Genomic DNA, 17,905 nt, shown 5'->3' with positions numbered 1-17,905 from the left:
CAGAAGGGACAGAGGATGAGGAAGGGTTGTGGTGGTGGCTGCCTAGATAACCCTCACTATGCTACAACTGCATTGAAGGAATAAGGTTCAATTGAGGAGAAACAGGCATCTGATGAAGGATTTGTATATTTGATGCCTGGAACACTTGGCAAACAGGGTGGCTACAGACCTTGCTTGCAGTGAGACCTGCATGGAGAGCTGGCCCTGGGTAAGGGGGAAGCCACCACCTAAAGTAACACATTCCCCGAGTTGGCTCAGGCTTTAGCAAAAGATCGGGTCTTTGTTTCTGGTTCTCCCCATGCAGCCATGGCCCTCCACGGAGCTGGGAATGAGCTAGCCCCAGGTGTTTCAGAGCTGGAGCAGTTGGCGCTCCTTCAAAGACAGGTCTGGATGAGCAAGGAAAAAACTGCAGCAACAGTTTGCTTGGGAGGACTCGCTTCTTGCAGAATTAGGCTTTTGCTATGAGACAGCTTTGGATGGAGGCATTCAAAGTGATTCTTACGCTGGTAGCTGGGATAAGCCAGAGACTCGGCCCACAGCCTCGGTACCGGAGACGCCGGGCCGCGGCATTGCCTGGAACGCGCGACAGCAGCGGGCGGGGCGGGCGGCGGGAGCCCCGTGGCGGGGCTCGCCCTGGCCCAGCTATTTTTGCCGCCGACCCGGACTAATCCCCTGAGCTGCTTCCCGGCATTAGGTAACGGCGCGGCGGCATGCGCTCCGCGGTGTCCCCGGCCCGGGCAACCCCCGGCAGTCGCGGCGCGGCGGGACGGGCGGCGACACGCCCGGTGCGGGCTGGGGGCCGTGGGCACCCGCCGCCGAACCCCGCGTGGGCCCGGACCGAGGCCAGCAGGTAGCGGCGGGTGGCGAGGGGGGCCGGGGGCGGACATGCCGGGCCCGTCGCCCGGCGGCTCTCCGGAGAGGGAAACGGGGGCCGGCGAGCGGCCGCGGAGGCCTGGCCGGGACCGGCGGGTGCGGTTCCGGCTGCCTCACACCGCCATCGCGGTGCCGTCGGTGCGCGAGGAGGAGCAGCTCTTCTACCGGCGGCTGGAGGCGCTGGCAGTGCCGGGGCCCGGCGGCTTCGGGCCGCTCTTCGCTTCCGACAGTTGGAGCGACTTGACGGGTGAGTGCCGACGGGCCTCAGGGCCAGCCCAGGCCGGGACCGGACAGAGTGGAGCAAGGAATGCCAATTTCGGGACTCCCGGCTTGGCTCTTAGCGCCTCCTCCCTCGCAGAGGACCGGCTGCTGCGGAAACGCGTGGTGCGGGCCGGGCTGGGCGGGCCGCGGCCGCTGCCGGGCCAAGAGGTGTCCGTGAAGCTGCTGGGCGCCCTGGAGGACGGCGGGCTGGTGGAGCGGGACCCGCGGCTCATCTTCGTGCCGGGTCACGGGGACGTCGTGCAGGTGAGCCCGAACCGGTGCGCGGTTCAGTGCCGTGCGAGCTCAGCGCCGCCGTGGGCCCCGACCCGCCAGCCCCACCGTGCCCGTCCACAGGCTCTGGAGCTGGGCGTCCCCACCATGCAGCCCGGGGAGGTTTCCTTCTTCCTCGCCGCTTTCCCCTACGCCTATGGCCGCCCGGGCAGGTAAGGCGAGCGGGCAGGGGGCGGGAGGGCAGACGGACCGGGGCGGGCAGGCAAGAGGGACGGGCGAGGACAGGACCAGAGCCGGTGGCGCCGGCAGGGCAGGGGTCGCGGGCAGCCGGCGCTGTACCAGCAGGGAGCCCGACGTGCCGCCCGAGGCGCCGCTGCTGTTCGAGGTGACGCTGCTGGAGGTGCGGGACGGCCCCGACCCGCAGCCGCTGCTACCCGCCGTCCGTCTGCGCCTGGGCTCGCAGCGCAGGGAGCGGGGCAACTTCCACTTCGCGCGGGGTGACTTCGCCGCGGCGCTGCGATCGTACCGGCTGTCCCTGCGTGCCCTAGACGGCCCCGCCGCCGGTGAGACCGGACGGAAGGGAGGGCCCGGGGCTGTGGAGCTGGGGCGCTGAGGCCGCAACTCGCCCCGCAGCTCCGCCCGGGCCCGAGGAGGAAGAGGAGCTGCGGGAGCAGCGTGTGAAGTGCCTCAACAACTGCGCGGCTGCCGAGCTGAAGCTGGGGCGGACGGAAGAGGCGCTGGCGGCCTGCGAGGCGGCCCTGCGGATCAGCCCCGACAACGGTCGGGCGTTGGTCCGGCGCGGGCAGGTGGGACTCGCATCGTTCCGCATCGCCCCGCTCCCCTAGGCCCAGTCGTCCAGCTACCGTCCGCTCCTCTCCCCGCAGCTTCTGGCAGAGCAGGGGCGGGACGCAGAGGCGGCGCTCGTCCTGAGGAGAGCCCTGGAGCTGGACCCGGCCAGCAAGGTGTGGGAGGCGGGGTGCGAGGGCGGGCGGTGGTCCTACGGCACCTGGTACTTGAAGCGACGGGGAGGAAGAGGATCCTACAGCATTTGGTGGGTCGGGTGTCCCACCGCAGCCGCACCTCGTCCGTAGGTGATCCACACCGAGCTCTCACGGCTGGCGAAGCGCCAGAGCCCTCCATCCGGTACCGGCCCGCAGAATCCCCGCCACGACCCGATACCGCCGCCGAGCCCCGCGTGCGTAGGCGAATTGGGCTGTGCAGGGACGGATGCCCGTCCCGCACCCTCTTGGCGCGCATAGCGCTTATAGCCGTCCCTCCCTGTAGATCCCCCGCACCGCCCTCGGCGGAAGGAGAGATCTGAGCGGCCCCGCAGCGTCTCAGAGCCTGACCGAAGAGATAGAGGAGTTCTCATACCGTCCTCCCCACATCGCCCCGCACTCCCGCGGGAGGAGAAGAAATCTGCGTGGGGAGGGCTGAGGGAGGGGCGGGACGGCGCCGGCCCCGTCCCGCACCGCCCGCACCGCTCTCCCAGCCTGGCAGCGCTCCCGCACGCCTCGTGACGTCACGGCGGGGGGCGGTCCCCCCGCGCTCCGCATCCTGTCGCGCGGAGGCGGCTGCGGCGCGTGCGCCGAACCTTCCGGCTTTTTCGCCCCCGCCGGCAGCAGGGAGGCCATAGCCCGCGGCCAATCAGGCGGGGCCTTGCCGCAGAGACGCGCCAATGGGAGTGCAGCGGGGGGTGGATCGGCGCAATGATTGGCTGTGGCGTCCCTTAAAGCGCGGGGCGGGGCGGGGCGCGGGGGGGGTCAGTGCGGGACGTGGCGGTGGAGTGGAGGTGGGAGGGAGCGGCGCCATGACCCGTGAGTTGGGGGGAAGGAAGGAAAGGGGGCTGGGGCTGACAGGTGTCGTGGGAGGCTGTTCTGGGACCCGGGAGTGCGGCGGGGCCGGGGTCAGGGGCCACGCCGTGATGCGCCGGCGGGCGGTGGTCGGGCCGGGGTATGGGGGGTGGCCGGTACGCGGGGCCGGGCTGCGCTGAGGTGGCCGCGCTGTGGCAGGCGGGAACCAGCGCGAACTGGCGCGGCAGAAGAACCTGAAGAAGCAGAGCGACTCGGGCAAGGGCAAGCGGCGGGACGACGGGCTCTCGGCTGCCGCCCGCAAGCAGAGGTGAGCGCCGGGCCGGCCCGCCGGCTTCCCCTGCCCCGCTCCCTGCTCCCGCCCCGCGGTGGTGCCGGCCCCGCCGCCAGCCTCGCCGCGCTCCCCGCAGGGACTCGGAGATCATGCAGCAGAAGCAGAAGAAGGCCAACGAGAAGAAGGAGGGCAACAAGTAGCGGGCGGCCGCGCCGGGCTGCCGCCCCAGGGCCGGTCCCGCCGGCAGGATGCCCCGCGCCGCCCCAGGCCGGGTCCCGCCGGGACCTCCGGCATCGCCCCGCGCCCGGTGGCGCCGTCCCCTATTAAAGTAGCTGTGGAGCCCTGCACGCTGCGTCTGCTCGTCCGTGCGCCGGGCGGGGGGTGGGTGAGCACGGCTATTGGCGGAGCAATCGCGGCCGCGGGGAGTCAAGCGGCGGCATCTCGACGGCGAGGAACAAAGGTGGGGTCGGACCTGGGCGGCCCTTGGGGCAGCACCCGGGGATCAGCGGGGGCTGAAGGCCGAGCGCCCCGGGGCGGAGGGAGAGCGGGGAGCCTGGAGCAGCGGAGCTGGACGGCGTGGCGCCGCAGCGGGCCGGGGCGCAGCCGGGGCTCCGGGCCGGCCGGAGGGCGGCGGTGGAGAGATGGCGGCCGGGCCTGCGCACCGGGGGAGGGCCGCGCTGCGGCACGGCCGGGGCGGGCCTAGCCGCAGCTGCCCGGCCGGCGGCGGCGACATCCGGCCCAGTGCCGAGGCCGGTGCCCGTCGGCCTTTTCACCTCCCTGCAGGGCCCTAGCAGTGGCATCAGCCCGATCCGACAGCACAGCGGCGGCTCCCGCGGCAGCCTGGGCTCCTCACCGGGCCAGATGCGGCGCTGCCTTCTACCACGCTGGTGCCGTCCTTCGCGCTGGTCTCGCAGAACAGGCAGCCGTGGGCCTGGGAATGTCAGTGGGGCCCTGAGGAGCTGCTGCTCACCATGGCCAGCTGCCTTTTCTCTGTGTGGACCCTCTCAGCCAGGCCAGGCCGCAGGTCCATCTTGTTCCCCACCAGCATCAATGGGTGTGACTGCTCGACTGCAGTACAGAAGGGTGGCATGGGGCTCTCTGGGGCTGGCAGCCTATGGCCACATTGGCTGCCTCACATCATACCTGTGCTGAACCTGGGACCCAAGTGCAGTTCCAGGCCTGATAGAAGCACCAAGAAAAGAGAAACGGTTATGGGAAGCACTCTCCTTTTTCCTGGGGGGGGCTCCTTGGGTGGCAGTAGCCCAACTCCTGCCTGCCTCATCCCTGTTTCCCAGGACAGGTTGGGGCACAGCACCTCCCAACCCCCTGAAAGCCTCAAGGCTCCTGCCCCTCTCTTGGGGCCTGAGTGCCTCTTGGACCCTTCCCACCTTGATGTCCTCAATCCACTGGCAGATGCTGAGGAAGTTGCTTAGGGAGCTGATGTTGTAGAGCAGCAGCATGCCATGGGCTTTGTGGAAGTAAGTGCTGGGGCTGTCACCACCACTGGTGCAGTCACTGGCTGCTGTGGGGCTGCTGCTGGAGCCCTGCCACAGCCCTAGGCCTGCTGGCCCTGTGCTCTCACCTCTCCTGCCCAGCTGTGTCCCAGGTCTGTAATGTGGTTTACTTCCCATCCACCAGCAGCAGCTTGATCTGGAAGTCCACCCCTGCTAGGAAGAGCACTCAAGTCCTCCTGTGCATCTGCCCTGGCTGGGGTATCTGGGGAGCCCCAAGGACATGGTGTTGCAGCAGTTGCCAGTGAAGGGCCCATAGGGCCATGCCAGTGGCTGTGGCAGGCTGCCCAGTGATCTGTGCTTGCAGCAGGCATGAGCAAGGCATTGCTGCCCAGAGGATAGCCTGCACTGCCTGCAGCACAGGGGTCTGGCAGAACCCCCCATCTGGGCCAGGCTCTGTGGGGACTTGCAGCAGTGCTGCTGACTAGAGGTGTTCCACACGGCTGGCACTCCCTCCCTCCATCTCCATGGCAGCAGCCTGCGCAGGGCAATGGCACAGGCTCAGTTCAGAGTTTTGTATAAAAATGTATTGAAGCAGGTATTTACAGTGAATGCACCACGGCAGTGGCAGCCAGGGCAGAGCCCTGCTCCCCCAGTGCACCCAGTGAGGCCAGGGCAGCCAGGCTGTGGGCTGAGCACCTGCCACCAGCTGGCTCTGGCCTTTTGGGTATCCGTGGGAGCATCCACCCACCATGTTCCCCTCAGGCTCTCAGATACTGCTGTCTCCTGGGACAGGGGGTCAGGGGAGGCCAGGACAAAGCAGGGCTAGGGCACAGGCACGGGGCACAGCAGGGACCAGCCCTGAGCGCAGCTTGTCCTGGCAAGGACTATGTGGAGACGTTGATGCGCTGTGGAGTGCGTCGGCGCCGCACCATGCGTGGCCCTGTACTGCTGTGTCGGTGCTGTGGGGAGCCATGGAGGCAGAAGGGGCTCAGCAGCAGCCACAGGTAGAGCAGGACACAAGCCCAGCACGAGGACACCTTCACCCAGAAGGCTGACCAGCTGCCATGTGTGAAGGTGGTCTCCAGCACTGCATTCTCATAGCTGGTGGGAGAGGGCAGGACTGGGTACCCAAAGTATGCCAACACAGGGGGTTTCAGTGGCCAGTGGCCATGTGCCCCTGGGTATGTCCCTTCCATGGGCCCTCCAGCCCTTCTTGCTGTGCTGCACAGCTGCCATTGGAGCAGTGCAGGTCTGTGGGCACAGAGCCCTGAGCATCCCCAGCAGATGCCAGCCCGGTGGTATCATCACGGTCCAGCACAGAGGTTTGGAGTGAGAGCAGGGAGCGGTGGGCAGCAGCACAGAGCCCTACCTGAACCAGTTAGTGAGTGTCATCATAACATAGAGCGAAGCAAGGAAGAAGACAAAGTGGAAAGCTGAGTAGCTGTAGACCACCCGGTCCTGCTCATCCTGGATGATGAACTGTCCCCTGGCACTCTCCTCTACTTGCTCACACGTCTGGTCAGTGCCTGGGGGAGTGTGGGGGCATGGCACTCCCAGGCTGGGACACAGGCTCTGCCCACTGTCCCATCCCTGCACACAGACACTGCACTCACCTCTCAGCTCCTCCTCCATCTTCTCAGGGCAGCAGAAACAACAGGAAGGTTTCTGCAGGGAGAGCAGAGTGGTGACTGCCCAGCCCTGTGGCCACCATGGCCAGGCTGAGCCCTGCCAGATGCCAGGGCAGGTGGTGTGGGCAGCCGTCTGTGCTTGGCTAGACAGACCTGCGCCTCTCTGGGGCTGGGACAGGGCCTTGAGGTGGTGGGTGCCCATAGCAGGAGGACATGGAGCACAGCTGCATCCATACTCACTTTAAACTCAAAGCTGTAGACTTTGACCATCCAGAGGGGCCCAAAGACCTCAGCGAGGTATGAGGCTTCATTGCTGTGCCCAGGAGAGGCAGAAATGATTACACAGGCACCCATCACCGTGTGCTAGGCTGCCAGCCTGCCCCATGGATTCCCAACAGCCACAGGAGCTCTGCTGTGCTGCCCCTGTCCACCCACCAATGCCCCACCTGTCCTGTCCTGCCACCCCTCAGGACACCTCTGGCTGCCAAGCTGTGCCTGGGCAGGGTACACGCACCATGCAAAGAGCACGCAGGCATACATGATAGCAGCGCCCAGCACAGCCACGGTGGTGTCCTCTGTCTGCAGCTCATCCTGCCGGACCCCCGGGAAGCAGACAGTGAGGTTCTGCCCCTGGTACAGCACTGCGGGGAGGTGGAGGTGAGAAGGGCATGCATTGTGGCGGGGGCTGCTGGTGGTGGACAGGGACACCCACCTTTCTCTGGAGGGCGGCTGGACAGCGCAGAGAAGGTGAGGTACATCACGTAGCAGCTGATTATTGAGGACTGCAGCAGCCCTGACCGCGGCTGCTCTGCAAGAGTGGGGATAGAGGTGTTACTGGAGTCCCTGGAGTAACATGAGCTGGTGGCAGGGGCTCTGAGTGGGCCTGGGCAGTCCCCTCCTGCCACTCGCCCATCCAATGCCTTGTGCCGAGGTATAGGAAGGGCCAGTGTTCTCCTCCAGTGCCCAAGTGCTGGCCCTGAGCTGGGGCCCACAGTCACCCGCAGCCCAGGACACAGCTGGCCAGGCAGCACGGCAGCCCCCACCATGCTGTGCTGTGTGGTACTCACTGAGCCGCACACACGGCGTGATGGAGATGAAGGACATGATGCCACAGAGGCTGCCATTGATGGCAAGCAGTGCTTTGTTGAGGTGGCAGGCAGCTGGGTGGGTGTAGAACTTGTAGAGGAAGGAGAAGGCGGCAGAGGCAAGGGTGTAGAAGGCAGCCGTGGCCAACAGCACGGCCAGATACCAGCGCTTGTCCTGTGCAGCGCCTGTCAGCCTGCGGAAGAGTGGATGAGCAGTGGCAGTGGGCACGTACCCACCCCACCCAGCACCCCGGCACTCACCAGTTCTTGTTCCAGGTGTGTGCAAAGGCTGTGATCAGCACCAGCTGGATGAGGATGAAGGCGAAGCCCCCACAGACACCCGTGTAGTGCCAGGCTGGGGGAAGAGGACAGAGGTAGAGATGGCACAGGGCAAGGGGGGACCAAAAGGGGTGCCCAGGGTGCCAGCTCATATAGGGTGGGGGACACACCTTGGATGAAGTTGTCCTCAGGGATGAAGAAGCTTGCGGCCCAGAGGCCCACCAGCACCAGCAGCTTCAGGACCCAGAACCTACAGGGCAGGACTCAGCAGGACAGAGCCTCTGACAGCCCCACCCCAGGGCAGTCCCATCCCAGGACACCCTGTCCCAGCCCCATGGCCCATCCTTACCCATTGTGGAGCTGCGCACGGCAGTCAGAGCTGGAGCGCACGTTGAGCAGCAGGGCAGCCTGTGCCAGGTGGAAGCAGGCAGTGCCAAAACAGACCCGGTACACTGCCGAGGAGCCCACCAGCTGCTCACAGTCTGTGCCCCCGGGCAGGTGTTGGCACAACACCACTGAGAAGGGCACCTGGCAGGCACAGTGGTTGATGGGACAGGGCTGCTGGTGTGTCCACCCATCACCCCCCAGTGCCCATGGCATCCAGCACATCCAAACTTTCGATATTCCCACCATTCCCAATACCTTTCTCAGTACCCCGGGACTGCTGGGACCCCCAGTATGCCAGGCAAATCCTCATCTCTGGTACCCCAGCACCCCTTCCCCCTTGGCACCTCCAGCACCCTTGGCACTCTCAGCAGCCCTGTCACTCTCCCACCATCCCAGTATCCTCAGAATCCCAGTACTCCTGATGCCCATGGCAATTCTGGCATGCCCAGTGCTCCCCTGGATGACCTGATGTGCCAGCAGCCCAGTACCCTCAGAACTCATGGTACCCTTGAGAGCCCCAGCACCCCTGGCACCCCCAATACCCTGGGTGTCCCAGTTCTCTCTATCACCTTTTCCGTGATAGTCTGGGCTACAGTGCGGGACAGCATGAGGCAGCACACAGCAGAGGCCAGGACATGAAGGAGCGTGTAGAGGATACGTGTGCTCGTGGACACGCGGAGCCCGTGACAGCTGCAGCAGAGCTGGGGAGGGGCACAGTCAGTGGGGATCCCAGGGGACCAGCACTGCTCCCCAGCCTGGCCCAGCACACCCTACCCACCCAGACTCGCTCCCAGCCGTGCTCCCAGCCCTGCCAGACCCCAAGTCCCACCTGGAAAAGCAGCGGGTGCAGGAGGTGCCCCCGTACCGCTGTGCCCGCCATGGCCCAGCTCGTCTCTGCTCAGCCCCCGCGGCGTTGATGGGATTAGGGGATTGTCAACTCGGCCCGCCCTGCCATCTGGTCGCTGTTCCCTCCAGGCAGCCGCCCCTGGGGTGCTCAATGGGCACTGTCCAGTGACTCCTGGCCGTGGGCATCCCTGCCCAGACCCGGTCCCTCCTCGGGCAGGGTGAGGCCCTAGCAGGTGGCCTGGACATGAACTTGGATGAGGGGCACGATGTCCCCCTGACCCCAGAGCTGTGTGGAGGGGCTGCGCGATGTGGAGTTTAGTGGAGGGTGGAGTAGCCCCGGGCACAGAGGCACCCAAGGGACGGCATGGAGCACATCCAGCGGGCAGCGGCACGCCGCAGGCTGGGGACAAGCAAGGGGACCCAGGGACTCTGCGGTGGTCTGGCGTCACCTTTCTGCAGCTGCCCCGCAGCCACCCAGGCTTTGTGCTGGCGGAGCCATGAGACACGGCGGGGGCCGGGACCGGGGCCGGGGCCGCAGTGACACGGATCCCCCGCGTCCCCGGTACCACCCCTGGCGGGGCACAGCGCGGGGGTGACACGTGAGACGCGTGAGAGCGGCGGGGGCGGGCCCGCCTGAGCCCGCGGCAGCGGGGCCGCGCCGCGGTACGGCCGCCGACGGCCCGGCTCTGGGGCACCGGCAAGCACGGCGGCGGCTCGGCCGCCTCCGGCAGCGCCCGAGGACCTGGCCAGGGCCCCGCTGCGGCCTGCCTCGTCCGACCATCCGTGTGGCGGCGGTGGGAGCCATATCGGGGTCCTGACCCGGCATTCCCGGGTACCGCCATGGGCGGGAAGCGCCGGAGGCCCGCTGCTATCGAGCGGCCCGAAAGCCCGGGAGTGCCGGCACTGCTGGCTCCGACCTGCCCGGAGCGCCGGGAGCACCGGGGAGCGCGGGTCGTGTCCGCTCGGCGGGACCGGTCCCGCCGCCCGCCGTGCCCGCCCCGGTTCTGGCGGCGCGCGCCGCTCGCGCCCCCGCTGGCGGCGCACGTGACCGGAAGCGGGCCGCGGCGGCGGCGGCATGGCGGCGGAGGGCGATGTGGAGCTGGAGCTGGAGACGGAGCCCAACGGCTCCGGCGGCGGCAGCGATGGGGCGGGCGGTCGCGCGGCCGAGAAGCCGCGGAAGCACGATAGCGGCGCGGCGGACCTGGAGCGCGTCACGGACTACGCGGAGGAGAAGGAGATCCAGAGCTCCAACCTGGAGACGGTGCGGCGGCGGGACGGGACCGGGCCAGGGTGGGAGGCCGGGCGCTGCGTGCAGCGAAGCCGAGCCGGGCGCTGACCACCGCGCCGGCACGCCCGCCCCGGTGCCGGTGCCCCTGCTGCCGGCGTGGCGCTGAGCCGCCCGGTGCCGCGCAGCGGGGTGACCGCGCTCCTTCTGGCAGGCTATGTCGGTGATCGGAGACCGGAGGTCCCGGGAGCAGAAAGCCAAGCAGGAGAGGTAACCGTCCGCGCTCGCTCCGGGGCAGTCTTGCAGCTTGTCGCCACTCGGGACACGACCCAGGCATCTGCTTCCCTGTCTGACATCCCGGCCCTTCCCCAGCCCCACGCTGCTGCGAGGGGTCCCTCCTGCCCCCCTCGCGGCCGAAGGAGCACCGGGACAGTGGCCAGTGGAGACTGTTGGTCACCGGAGGTTTGTCCATCTCTTGTCGTAGGGAGAAAGAACTGGCAAAAGTCACCATCAAGAAGGAGGATCTAGAGCTGATTGTGAGTAGGGGTGAGACCCCAAGCAGGCTGTGACATGTCCCAAATCGTGGGTGGGAAACTGCACCCACGGAGGCCGGTGCATGCCTGCCCTGAGGCCGGTCCAGGGTCCCCATGGGTGGGTGTCCCCCACTGTCCCAGCCTGCAGGGCCCTGCGGGTGCTGTACGGGGCTGTGGCTGTTTTTCTGCAGATGACAGAGATGGAAATATCACGGGCCGCAGCGGAGCGCAGCCTGCGTGAGCACATGGGCAACGTGGTGGAGGCTCTCATCACCCTCACCAACTGAGCTGGGAGGCCATGGGCTGCTGGGCAAGGGCTTCTCGCCATACCAATAAAGGCACTGGTGGGACTGGGCTGTCTTTGTGGTCTACACGGTGCTGAGCACATGCCCCTGGTCCTGAGTGCATGGTACCCACAAGTGGGGCCCAGTCATGTGGCATAGTGTTGGCAGTGCCAGCTGGGCACCGTGACTACAGCAGGAGAAAGTGACCTGCCTGAGCAGTGAGACATGTTGTTATCCCCTCTTTTAATCTCTGCCCCTGGGGCAGCACAGGCTGGACAGGCACAGGCCTGAGGCAGTGGTGACAGCTGATCATACATGTCCTGCCCAGGCTGGTGCCTTCTGTGCTGCCCCAGCTCACCCTGGCTCACAAGGAAGGCACACAACAGGATGGCCTGTCTTGAAGAAGAATGGGGCCAGAGTGTGTAAGAAAATCAAATCTTTAATCAAACCCTCCCACCCCACACAGGTAGAAAAGCCAAGCCCTGCAGAACCATGGTAAGGAGAGAGGGTCACCACTGACCACCTCAAAACAGGGCCCAGACTGACATCAGGGACAGTACAAGCAAGGGGCTGTAAACCAGAGAGGTGCAGAAGTCCAAGTAATTCTTCCGAAGTGGATGTGCTGGAGCCAGGGGCGGTGCTGCAATGTTCCAGACACTGCCAAGGCTCCACAGTGGCCATTGCTGGGACATAGTGTGGCCACCAGCCTGGCCAGCACCACAGGCCATCATCCTCTACATTGCATGGGCAAGGAACCCATCGGGTCTGCTCAGCACAGGGAGTGGAACACCTCATCAGGGTAGGCATGGTACAGGCAGGGGAAGGGCTTGCCACCACGGGAGTCCTGGAACATGTCCCTTCTGGCCCTGCCCAGGCTCTGGCAGCTGGCAGAGCGGCACCCTCCTGCCAGCATCAGCCACACCAGACCCTCCAGCCCATGCTCTTAGGTAGTTTTTCGTTTCTTGGCCGAGGGTCTCTCAAAGACATCGCGCACTCCCGCTGCCTTCTGTTTAAAGAACTTGGTGTTCTGCGCACTCTCCTGGCCCCAGGCAGAGTCAAAGGAGGTGGTGTCCTGGTCCACCAAGTGCGTGTACTTCGTCCGCCCCGAGCGCCCGAAGTTCTTGACCTGGGGAGCAGAAGAACTTGTGAGCAGCTGTTCAGAGGGGAAGCAGGACCAGGTCCTCCCCCTGCCCAGAACTTCCACCTCTTGGCATATGGGCTGGGCACTGTCTGCCAGCATGACACCCACCTGCATGACTTTGGGCAGGATGGTCTTGTTGAAGTGGTCCTCAAGGGTTGGAGCACTGAAGTCCCTCTTGTACACCTCCTCATCCTCATCCTGCAGGAGGACACACTTGCTCAGCCTAAAAGGTTCCAGCAAGTCTTGGCAGCAGTGGGGGAAGCTGCCTGAAGGTCATATTGCTGCTCTGCCAGGGCCGCCACAGTACTTGCAGCCCTATTAACTCCTGCTGGAGTGGGGGATGTGAGTGAGCACTGTTCCCCAGGGTGCTTCTCCAGTGGCCCATCCAGAGCTGATTTGGTTCTGGCTGGGTCTGTCAGCCCGAACACCAACACAGGGACAGCTCTGCAGCTTCAGCTCCATTTCAGCTGGGAACCCCTAACCTGACACGCTCTGGTGAGGTCACTCTGGGTCAGCTTTAGCCCCATGCTGCCTCTGAAGGTTGGCTCTTGTCCCAGGCACCCCCAGCCTGAGGACACCCAGGGAGAGGGGAGGCTCCCCACAGGGAAAAGGTGGCCCCGCAGTCTCACACCTGCAGCCAGTGCAGCCAGGCCTGGCCCTAAGCACACTCACCATGAAGAAGGCACCGCGGTGGTAGTACTTCTGCAGGAATTTGTATTTGCCCTTTACTGCCTTGTTGGTGATGACTTTACCATTGGCCCGGAGCTCAGCACGGCGCTCCTCCTCTGTCAGGTTCCGCATACGCTCGATCTCTGCCTTCTCCTTCTCCATGCTGGGTGGGAGAGAAGCTCCTGAGACTGTGTGTCCCCACAGCATCTCCCGGGAGAGAGGCTGTCACCAGCTAACACATGAGAGCTTACACATTTACTGCTAGGGAGCAAAGGCACCCCAAGGGTGGGCAGGAGGGACTCTGGGCATTCAGTCCAGCTGGGACCCTGCTGCCAAAGGGCAGCCTGAGGAAAAGGTGGGGTCTCAGCCTCTAGTCTGAGAGACAATACTTACGCTTCTCGTTCTTCGCGGTCTCGTTTGATACGCTTCAGCTCACGGACTTTCCAGGCCTCATACTCCTCCTCATCGTTCTCATCATCTGTATCGAGTGCATCCAGTGCTGCCAGTGAGCGCTTGTTCTCCTCCAGCTCCTTCTTTGCTTCCTCTTCTACAATCTGCAGTGAGGCCCAAGCTAAACTTGCTGCAGTGGCTGCCCCCTCCAGCCTCCAGCCCACCCCTCCGTACCTTAAGCGTGTACTTGCGCCTCTCCTCTGCCATCCTCTTTGCCTCCTGCTCCAGCTCCTTCTGCTTCAGAGCTTCTGCTTCTCTCTCCTGGACTGTGATCCGGTCCTTCCTGCAAGCAGGGCCATGACAGCCTTCAGCCCTCCCACGAGCCAGTGCAGTCGCTCAGCCTCTCACTGGCTCCCACACTGCAACTGCTTTCAGCCTTTGCCCTCTCCAGGGATAGGTCAAGTCCCAGGGCTCTCCCCTTCCTGGGTACTACCACGTTCTTTTGCCACTATATGGCCCTTGACCAAGAGCTCTGGTCAGACTCCACAGCCTGATGCCACAGCAACCCAATGCAACTGATACAGGGCTGTGGGTACAGGGATTGCTCCTTGCTCCCTAGCTGTGCCCTGCCAGGCTGTGACCATCCCATCCCACCCCAAGGAGGTCAATGGCTTCTCACAGTGAGAAGAGACCATGGCAGCAAGGTCTCCTTGGGCCCCAGCTTCTGACTACCACGATCCAGGGCCAGCCTACACACTTCCATCACCTACTTGCGAATAAAGACCGGTTTGAGACGTGGCTCCATTTCATCTTCGCTGTCCGTGTACTCCTCATACTCGGATTCTGACTCAGACTCTTCTCCAGACCGACCCTCATCTTCCAATTCCATCACTTCCATCTCCTCAGTTTTCCTCTCCTGTGCTCGCTGACGCATCATCCCACGCCGACGCTCAATCTCCTAACGGGGACAAGCACAGAGCAGTCAGAGGCCTGCCCTGCTACCACTTCTCTCTCTCCTGTGAAACACGTCACGTCTGCAGTGTTGGCTTTGAGAAGATGCACCTGCCTGTCTGGACGTGGCGTGGCCTCCCCCAGTGTCCTGTTCCATGCCAGAGGATGATAACTTACATGGTTAAGTCGTGGCTAGGTGTGACACTTGTCCAGATACATCAGACAGCCCACATATCCATGCAAAGGGCAGTTCCAGCCTGTGCCCTTCCAGCTTTCCTAGGCCCATTATCTGGCTCTGCAAACACACCTCATCATCAATCTCTTCCTCCTCCTCTTCACTGGTGTCCTCCCGTTCCAGGCGCCAAGCTTCTCCCCCCTCCACTTCTGAATCGCTTTCTCCGACCACTTCAGGTTCCACGATTTTGCGGTGCCTTGCCAGCCTGCAAGAGACCCCAGGTGATGCACAGCACTTGGAACGTAAGGGGGCTGCAGGAAAGTGACTGTTCACAAATCACTTCTAGCAAGGCCACAGTAAGCACTGGGACTGCCAAACATGGCCAGAATTGATATGTTCTCTACCAGGTCACAGTGCCTGGGCACTGCCAGCTCTTCCCTGTCAATGCTTCAAGGAAGAATGCTGTTCCAAATGAGAAGACTCCTTGTTAGTGGAAACAAAACCAACAGCAGCTCCATGGGAGGCAAACAGCACTTAGTGGTGCTTTTCTGCAGATGATGGAGACGGAAATATCACAGGCTGCAGTGAAGCGCAATCTGCGCAAGCACATGGGCAACGTGGTGGAGGCTCTCATCACCCTCACCAACTGAGCTGGGAGGCCATGGGCTGCCCAGAGTGCATTTCACGAGACACCATCCTTCCTTGCTACCCCGAGCTTCAGCACGCTGCTCTAATTTCTGTTTTGGTGCCTGTTTCTCCTACCATCCACCCACACACACCTGGACATGGACTGTGCCTGGCTGGCTCCTGGCTGGAAAGCAGCCCAAGGCACAGTGGATATGAGAAGTCACAAACGCTCCAGCACTGCCTGGATAATGTTCCCAGCTCTGCCCTGTGGAGTTTCTCCTTGCAGTCTAGAGTCCCAGCCCCCCGGCCCCAGATAGGCAAAGGGGGCTCAGCTCTTGTTGACCCAGCACTCACCGCTCCTCCACATCCTCAGCGATGCGGTTCTGGAGGCGCCGGAGCCGGGGGTCGTTGGCCAGTTCCTCCTCCTGTTCCTCGGGCTCGACCTCTTGCTCCTTCGCCTTCTTGATGAATTGGAACTCCTCGTCCTCCTCCTCCGAGGACTCCATGGGCGCGTAGTCGGGCCGCTTGCCCGACACGTACCGCTTCACCTTCACCTTCTCCATGGACAGCTCGCCTGCGGGTGCCGGCCGTCAGCGGCGGTCTCGGCCCCGCACCCCCGTCCCGGCCCCGCGCCCGCCCGGCCTCCCCGCCGAGCCCCGAGCCCCCAGCTCACCCTTCTCGTTGCGGACGGGCACGGCGCCCGCCGTGGACTGGATCGGCGGCTGCTTCATGAGAGCGCTGGGGACCGACATGGTGGCGGCAGGCGGGGGCCGGGCCGGGCCGAGCGGGGCCGAGCGGAGCGGAGCGGGGCCGAGCGGAGCCGAGGGGAGCGGAGCGGAGCCGAGCCGGGCCGGGCCGAGCGGAGCAGAGCCGAGCGGGGCCGCTGACAACGGCGCCTCGAGCGCTCACCCGGAACCGGAACCTCGGCCGCTTCCGCCGCCACCGGGACCGTGCCGGGGCCCGGAAGTGGCGCTGGGCCCGGGGTCGCTGCCGCGGGGACGGGCACCGGGGCTCGGAGCCGTCTGCCGTGGCTGCGTGTCGGCCCGGCGCGGGGTGCTCCGGGCCCTGCGGCCGGCTGGCAGGGGGGTCCCCGGTCGTTTCGCCATCCGCCTTCGGCCGGGAGAGGCTCCGTTCCCCCCTGCACGATGCGGGTTTCTCCCCGGAGGGGAGTGAGGGCGAGGCAGCGGCCGAGCGGCCATAGGACGGCGGGGGCACCGGCAGCGCCGCGATGGGGCTCTGCGGCTCGCCCGGGTGCGGCTCGCCCGGGTGCTGCTCGCTCCGGCCGCGTCTAAGCGGCGCCGGGGCTCTGCGGGCCCGGCCGTCCCGTGCGGGCTGCGTCTGAGCCGGCAGCTGCCGGAACGGAGCGCCCGGGGCTACCCGTAACTCGCTGAGCTGGGGAACGGCCTGCGCCTGGCAAATTCCTGTGCCGAACTGCCCGCCCAGCCTGAGAACTGCTGCTCGCTTTGGTGCGCGGTGGGGCTGCGGGGCTGTGCGGAGCCCGCTGCCAGCGCGGCTGCTCGGGGCAGAGCGGGGCTGGGTGTCCCTGGAGGCCAGGTGGCCGTGGCTGCTGCCCAAGCCGTGCCGTTCCTCCCTGCAGTGCGGCACGGCAGGCCGTCCGCCTTTGCTCCCGACGGCCGCAGCCAGCCATGACCCCAGTCTCCCTGCTCTGCCCGCTCCAGCCAGCTCCAGCAAGCCCCAGCGCTGCTGCCTGGCTCCCTGGCAGCAAGGACAAATAGCTCTTGCGTGCCCCCGGAGCCCTCGGCCAGCGCCAGCAGGGCAGCTGCTGCCGGTGGGGCAGCACCTCCACCTGCCGCACGGCAAGGCTGGGGGAGCTCCTGGGGGTCCCACTGGCGTGGGTGTGAAGTGTCTGTGGGGAAAGGCTGGGGCCACGGCTGCTTCTTGGGGGTTTCCCGTAAGCAGCTGGCTGCTGCCTGTGTCAGCAGCCGAGGTGTGTGAGGCTTCACAGTGTAGGGCGAGTGGCTGGGGTGGGATGTCCCTGTGCACGCATCCTGCCGCAGAAGATAACAGTTTCTCTTAAGTTGGGTAAAACTGCGTCACAAGCCACTGCAGCCACGTCTGCCACTTTCTGCTACCTTCTGCTGGCTTCTACGAAGAAAGGAAGAGGAAATCCTCTTTTATCTTCCATGAAATCTGCTTGCTGGCAGGGAAATTTAGGAAGCAGGGGGAGCGAGCCACACTTCAACAGTTCACCGGCAGTAGCAGAGCAGGTACTCTCGTGGGGTGAGGCTAGCTCTGGCAGCCAGGAAAGGCCAGGGCACATGTGCTTTTCCAATTGGTGGCTCAGCAGTGGAGCACAATCCATAAGGGAGTGCAGGGAAGTGTTTTTCTTTTGGTGTCCTTGGTCTGGCTGGGAGATGTCCCTCTGGCAGCATCTCCTGCAGCCAGTCTAGGGGAGAGCAGACCAAATTTTTGGCAGCAGTACCCTAGTCTGGTCCCAGAAGTGGCTGCAGAGGTCCCAAGGCCACGGTGGAGGCTGACTCTCCTGGGAAACTCTCCTTGGCCTACAGAGATGCCAGGACTGGGCAGATCCAGTTGGATGACCACAATCTGGCTGGGCTGCAGGTGGGGGTGGCTGCCCCAGGCACGGGGACAGGTGGGCCCAGTCCCTTGAAGCACTGGCTGGCTGCACCTGGCATCCTGACTCAGTCCCTGCTCTGGTTCCAGGGAAGGGTGTCCCTGCAGTGCCCTCCATACAGACCCATTTCTGCTGCAGGCAGAAATGGTGCAGTGAAGCTGGTAGTTTGCCTGAGCAACTGAGGC

The 17,905-nt window shown here is 64.8% G+C and overlaps 5 protein-coding genes across 5 annotated transcripts; 3 read left to right on the top strand and 2 right to left on the bottom strand.

Annotated features, from left to right (window-relative positions):
* The first annotated feature begins 885 nt into the window (after positions 1 to 885).
* On the top strand, positions 886 to 2,654 carry LOC144246941 (peptidyl-prolyl cis-trans isomerase FKBP8-like). Its single transcript, XM_077785811.1, has 6 exons — positions 886 to 1,120; positions 1,232 to 1,577; positions 1,711 to 1,928; positions 1,999 to 2,171; positions 2,250 to 2,327; positions 2,457 to 2,654. The coding sequence occupies exons 1-6, from the start codon at positions 886 to 888 to the stop codon at positions 2,622 to 2,624; spliced, it is 1,218 nt and encodes a 405-aa protein (XP_077641937.1). The 3' UTR covers positions 2,625 to 2,654.
* A 457-nt stretch (positions 2,655 to 3,111) lies between these two features.
* Positions 3,112 to 3,797, top strand: SERF2 (small EDRK-rich factor 2). The gene is made up of 3 exons (XM_021541785.2): positions 3,112 to 3,182; positions 3,378 to 3,486; positions 3,587 to 3,797. The coding sequence occupies exons 1-3, from the start codon at positions 3,176 to 3,178 to the stop codon at positions 3,648 to 3,650; spliced, it is 180 nt and encodes a 59-aa protein (XP_021397460.1). The 5' UTR covers positions 3,112 to 3,175; the 3' UTR covers positions 3,651 to 3,797.
* A 1,991-nt stretch (positions 3,798 to 5,788) lies between these two features.
* Positions 5,789 to 9,163, bottom strand: SERINC4 (serine incorporator 4). The gene is made up of 12 exons (XM_077785820.1): positions 9,149 to 9,163; positions 8,853 to 9,053; positions 8,246 to 8,424; positions 8,067 to 8,146; positions 7,879 to 7,972; positions 7,600 to 7,811; positions 7,245 to 7,340; positions 7,047 to 7,173; positions 6,773 to 6,845; positions 6,518 to 6,569; positions 6,274 to 6,430; positions 5,789 to 6,005 (listed from the first exon to the last, which is right to left on the bottom strand). The coding sequence occupies exons 1-12, from the start codon at positions 9,161 to 9,163 to the stop codon at positions 5,789 to 5,791; spliced, it is 1,503 nt and encodes a 500-aa protein (XP_077641946.1).
* Positions 9,164 to 10,171: 1,008 nt separating this feature from the next.
* Positions 10,172 to 11,242, top strand: HYPK (huntingtin interacting protein K). Its single transcript, XM_021541821.2, has 4 exons — positions 10,172 to 10,390; positions 10,569 to 10,624; positions 10,839 to 10,890; positions 11,079 to 11,242. Exons 1-4 carry the CDS (start codon positions 10,205 to 10,207, stop codon positions 11,172 to 11,174), a joined length of 390 nt encoding a protein of 129 aa, XP_021397496.1. The 5' UTR covers positions 10,172 to 10,204; the 3' UTR covers positions 11,175 to 11,242.
* A 348-nt stretch (positions 11,243 to 11,590) lies between these two features.
* Positions 11,591 to 16,028, bottom strand: MFAP1 (microfibril associated protein 1). Its single transcript, XM_021541820.3, has 9 exons — positions 15,798 to 16,028; positions 15,479 to 15,698; positions 14,630 to 14,762; positions 14,142 to 14,329; positions 13,606 to 13,714; positions 13,375 to 13,535; positions 12,985 to 13,144; positions 12,421 to 12,510; positions 11,591 to 12,297 (listed from the first exon to the last, which is right to left on the bottom strand). Exons 1-9 carry the CDS (start codon positions 15,874 to 15,876, stop codon positions 12,115 to 12,117), a joined length of 1,323 nt encoding a protein of 440 aa, XP_021397495.1. The 5' UTR covers positions 15,877 to 16,028; the 3' UTR covers positions 11,591 to 12,114.
* Positions 16,029 to 17,905: the final 1,877 nt, after the last annotated feature.

The sequence above is a fragment of the Lonchura striata genome, chromosome 11, assembly GCF_046129695.1.
Source record: "Lonchura striata isolate bLonStr1 chromosome 11, bLonStr1.mat, whole genome shotgun sequence".
NCBI lineage: Eukaryota > Metazoa > Chordata > Aves > Passeriformes > Estrildidae > Lonchura > Lonchura striata.
This window is presented reverse-complemented; position numbering and strand designations above follow the sequence as displayed.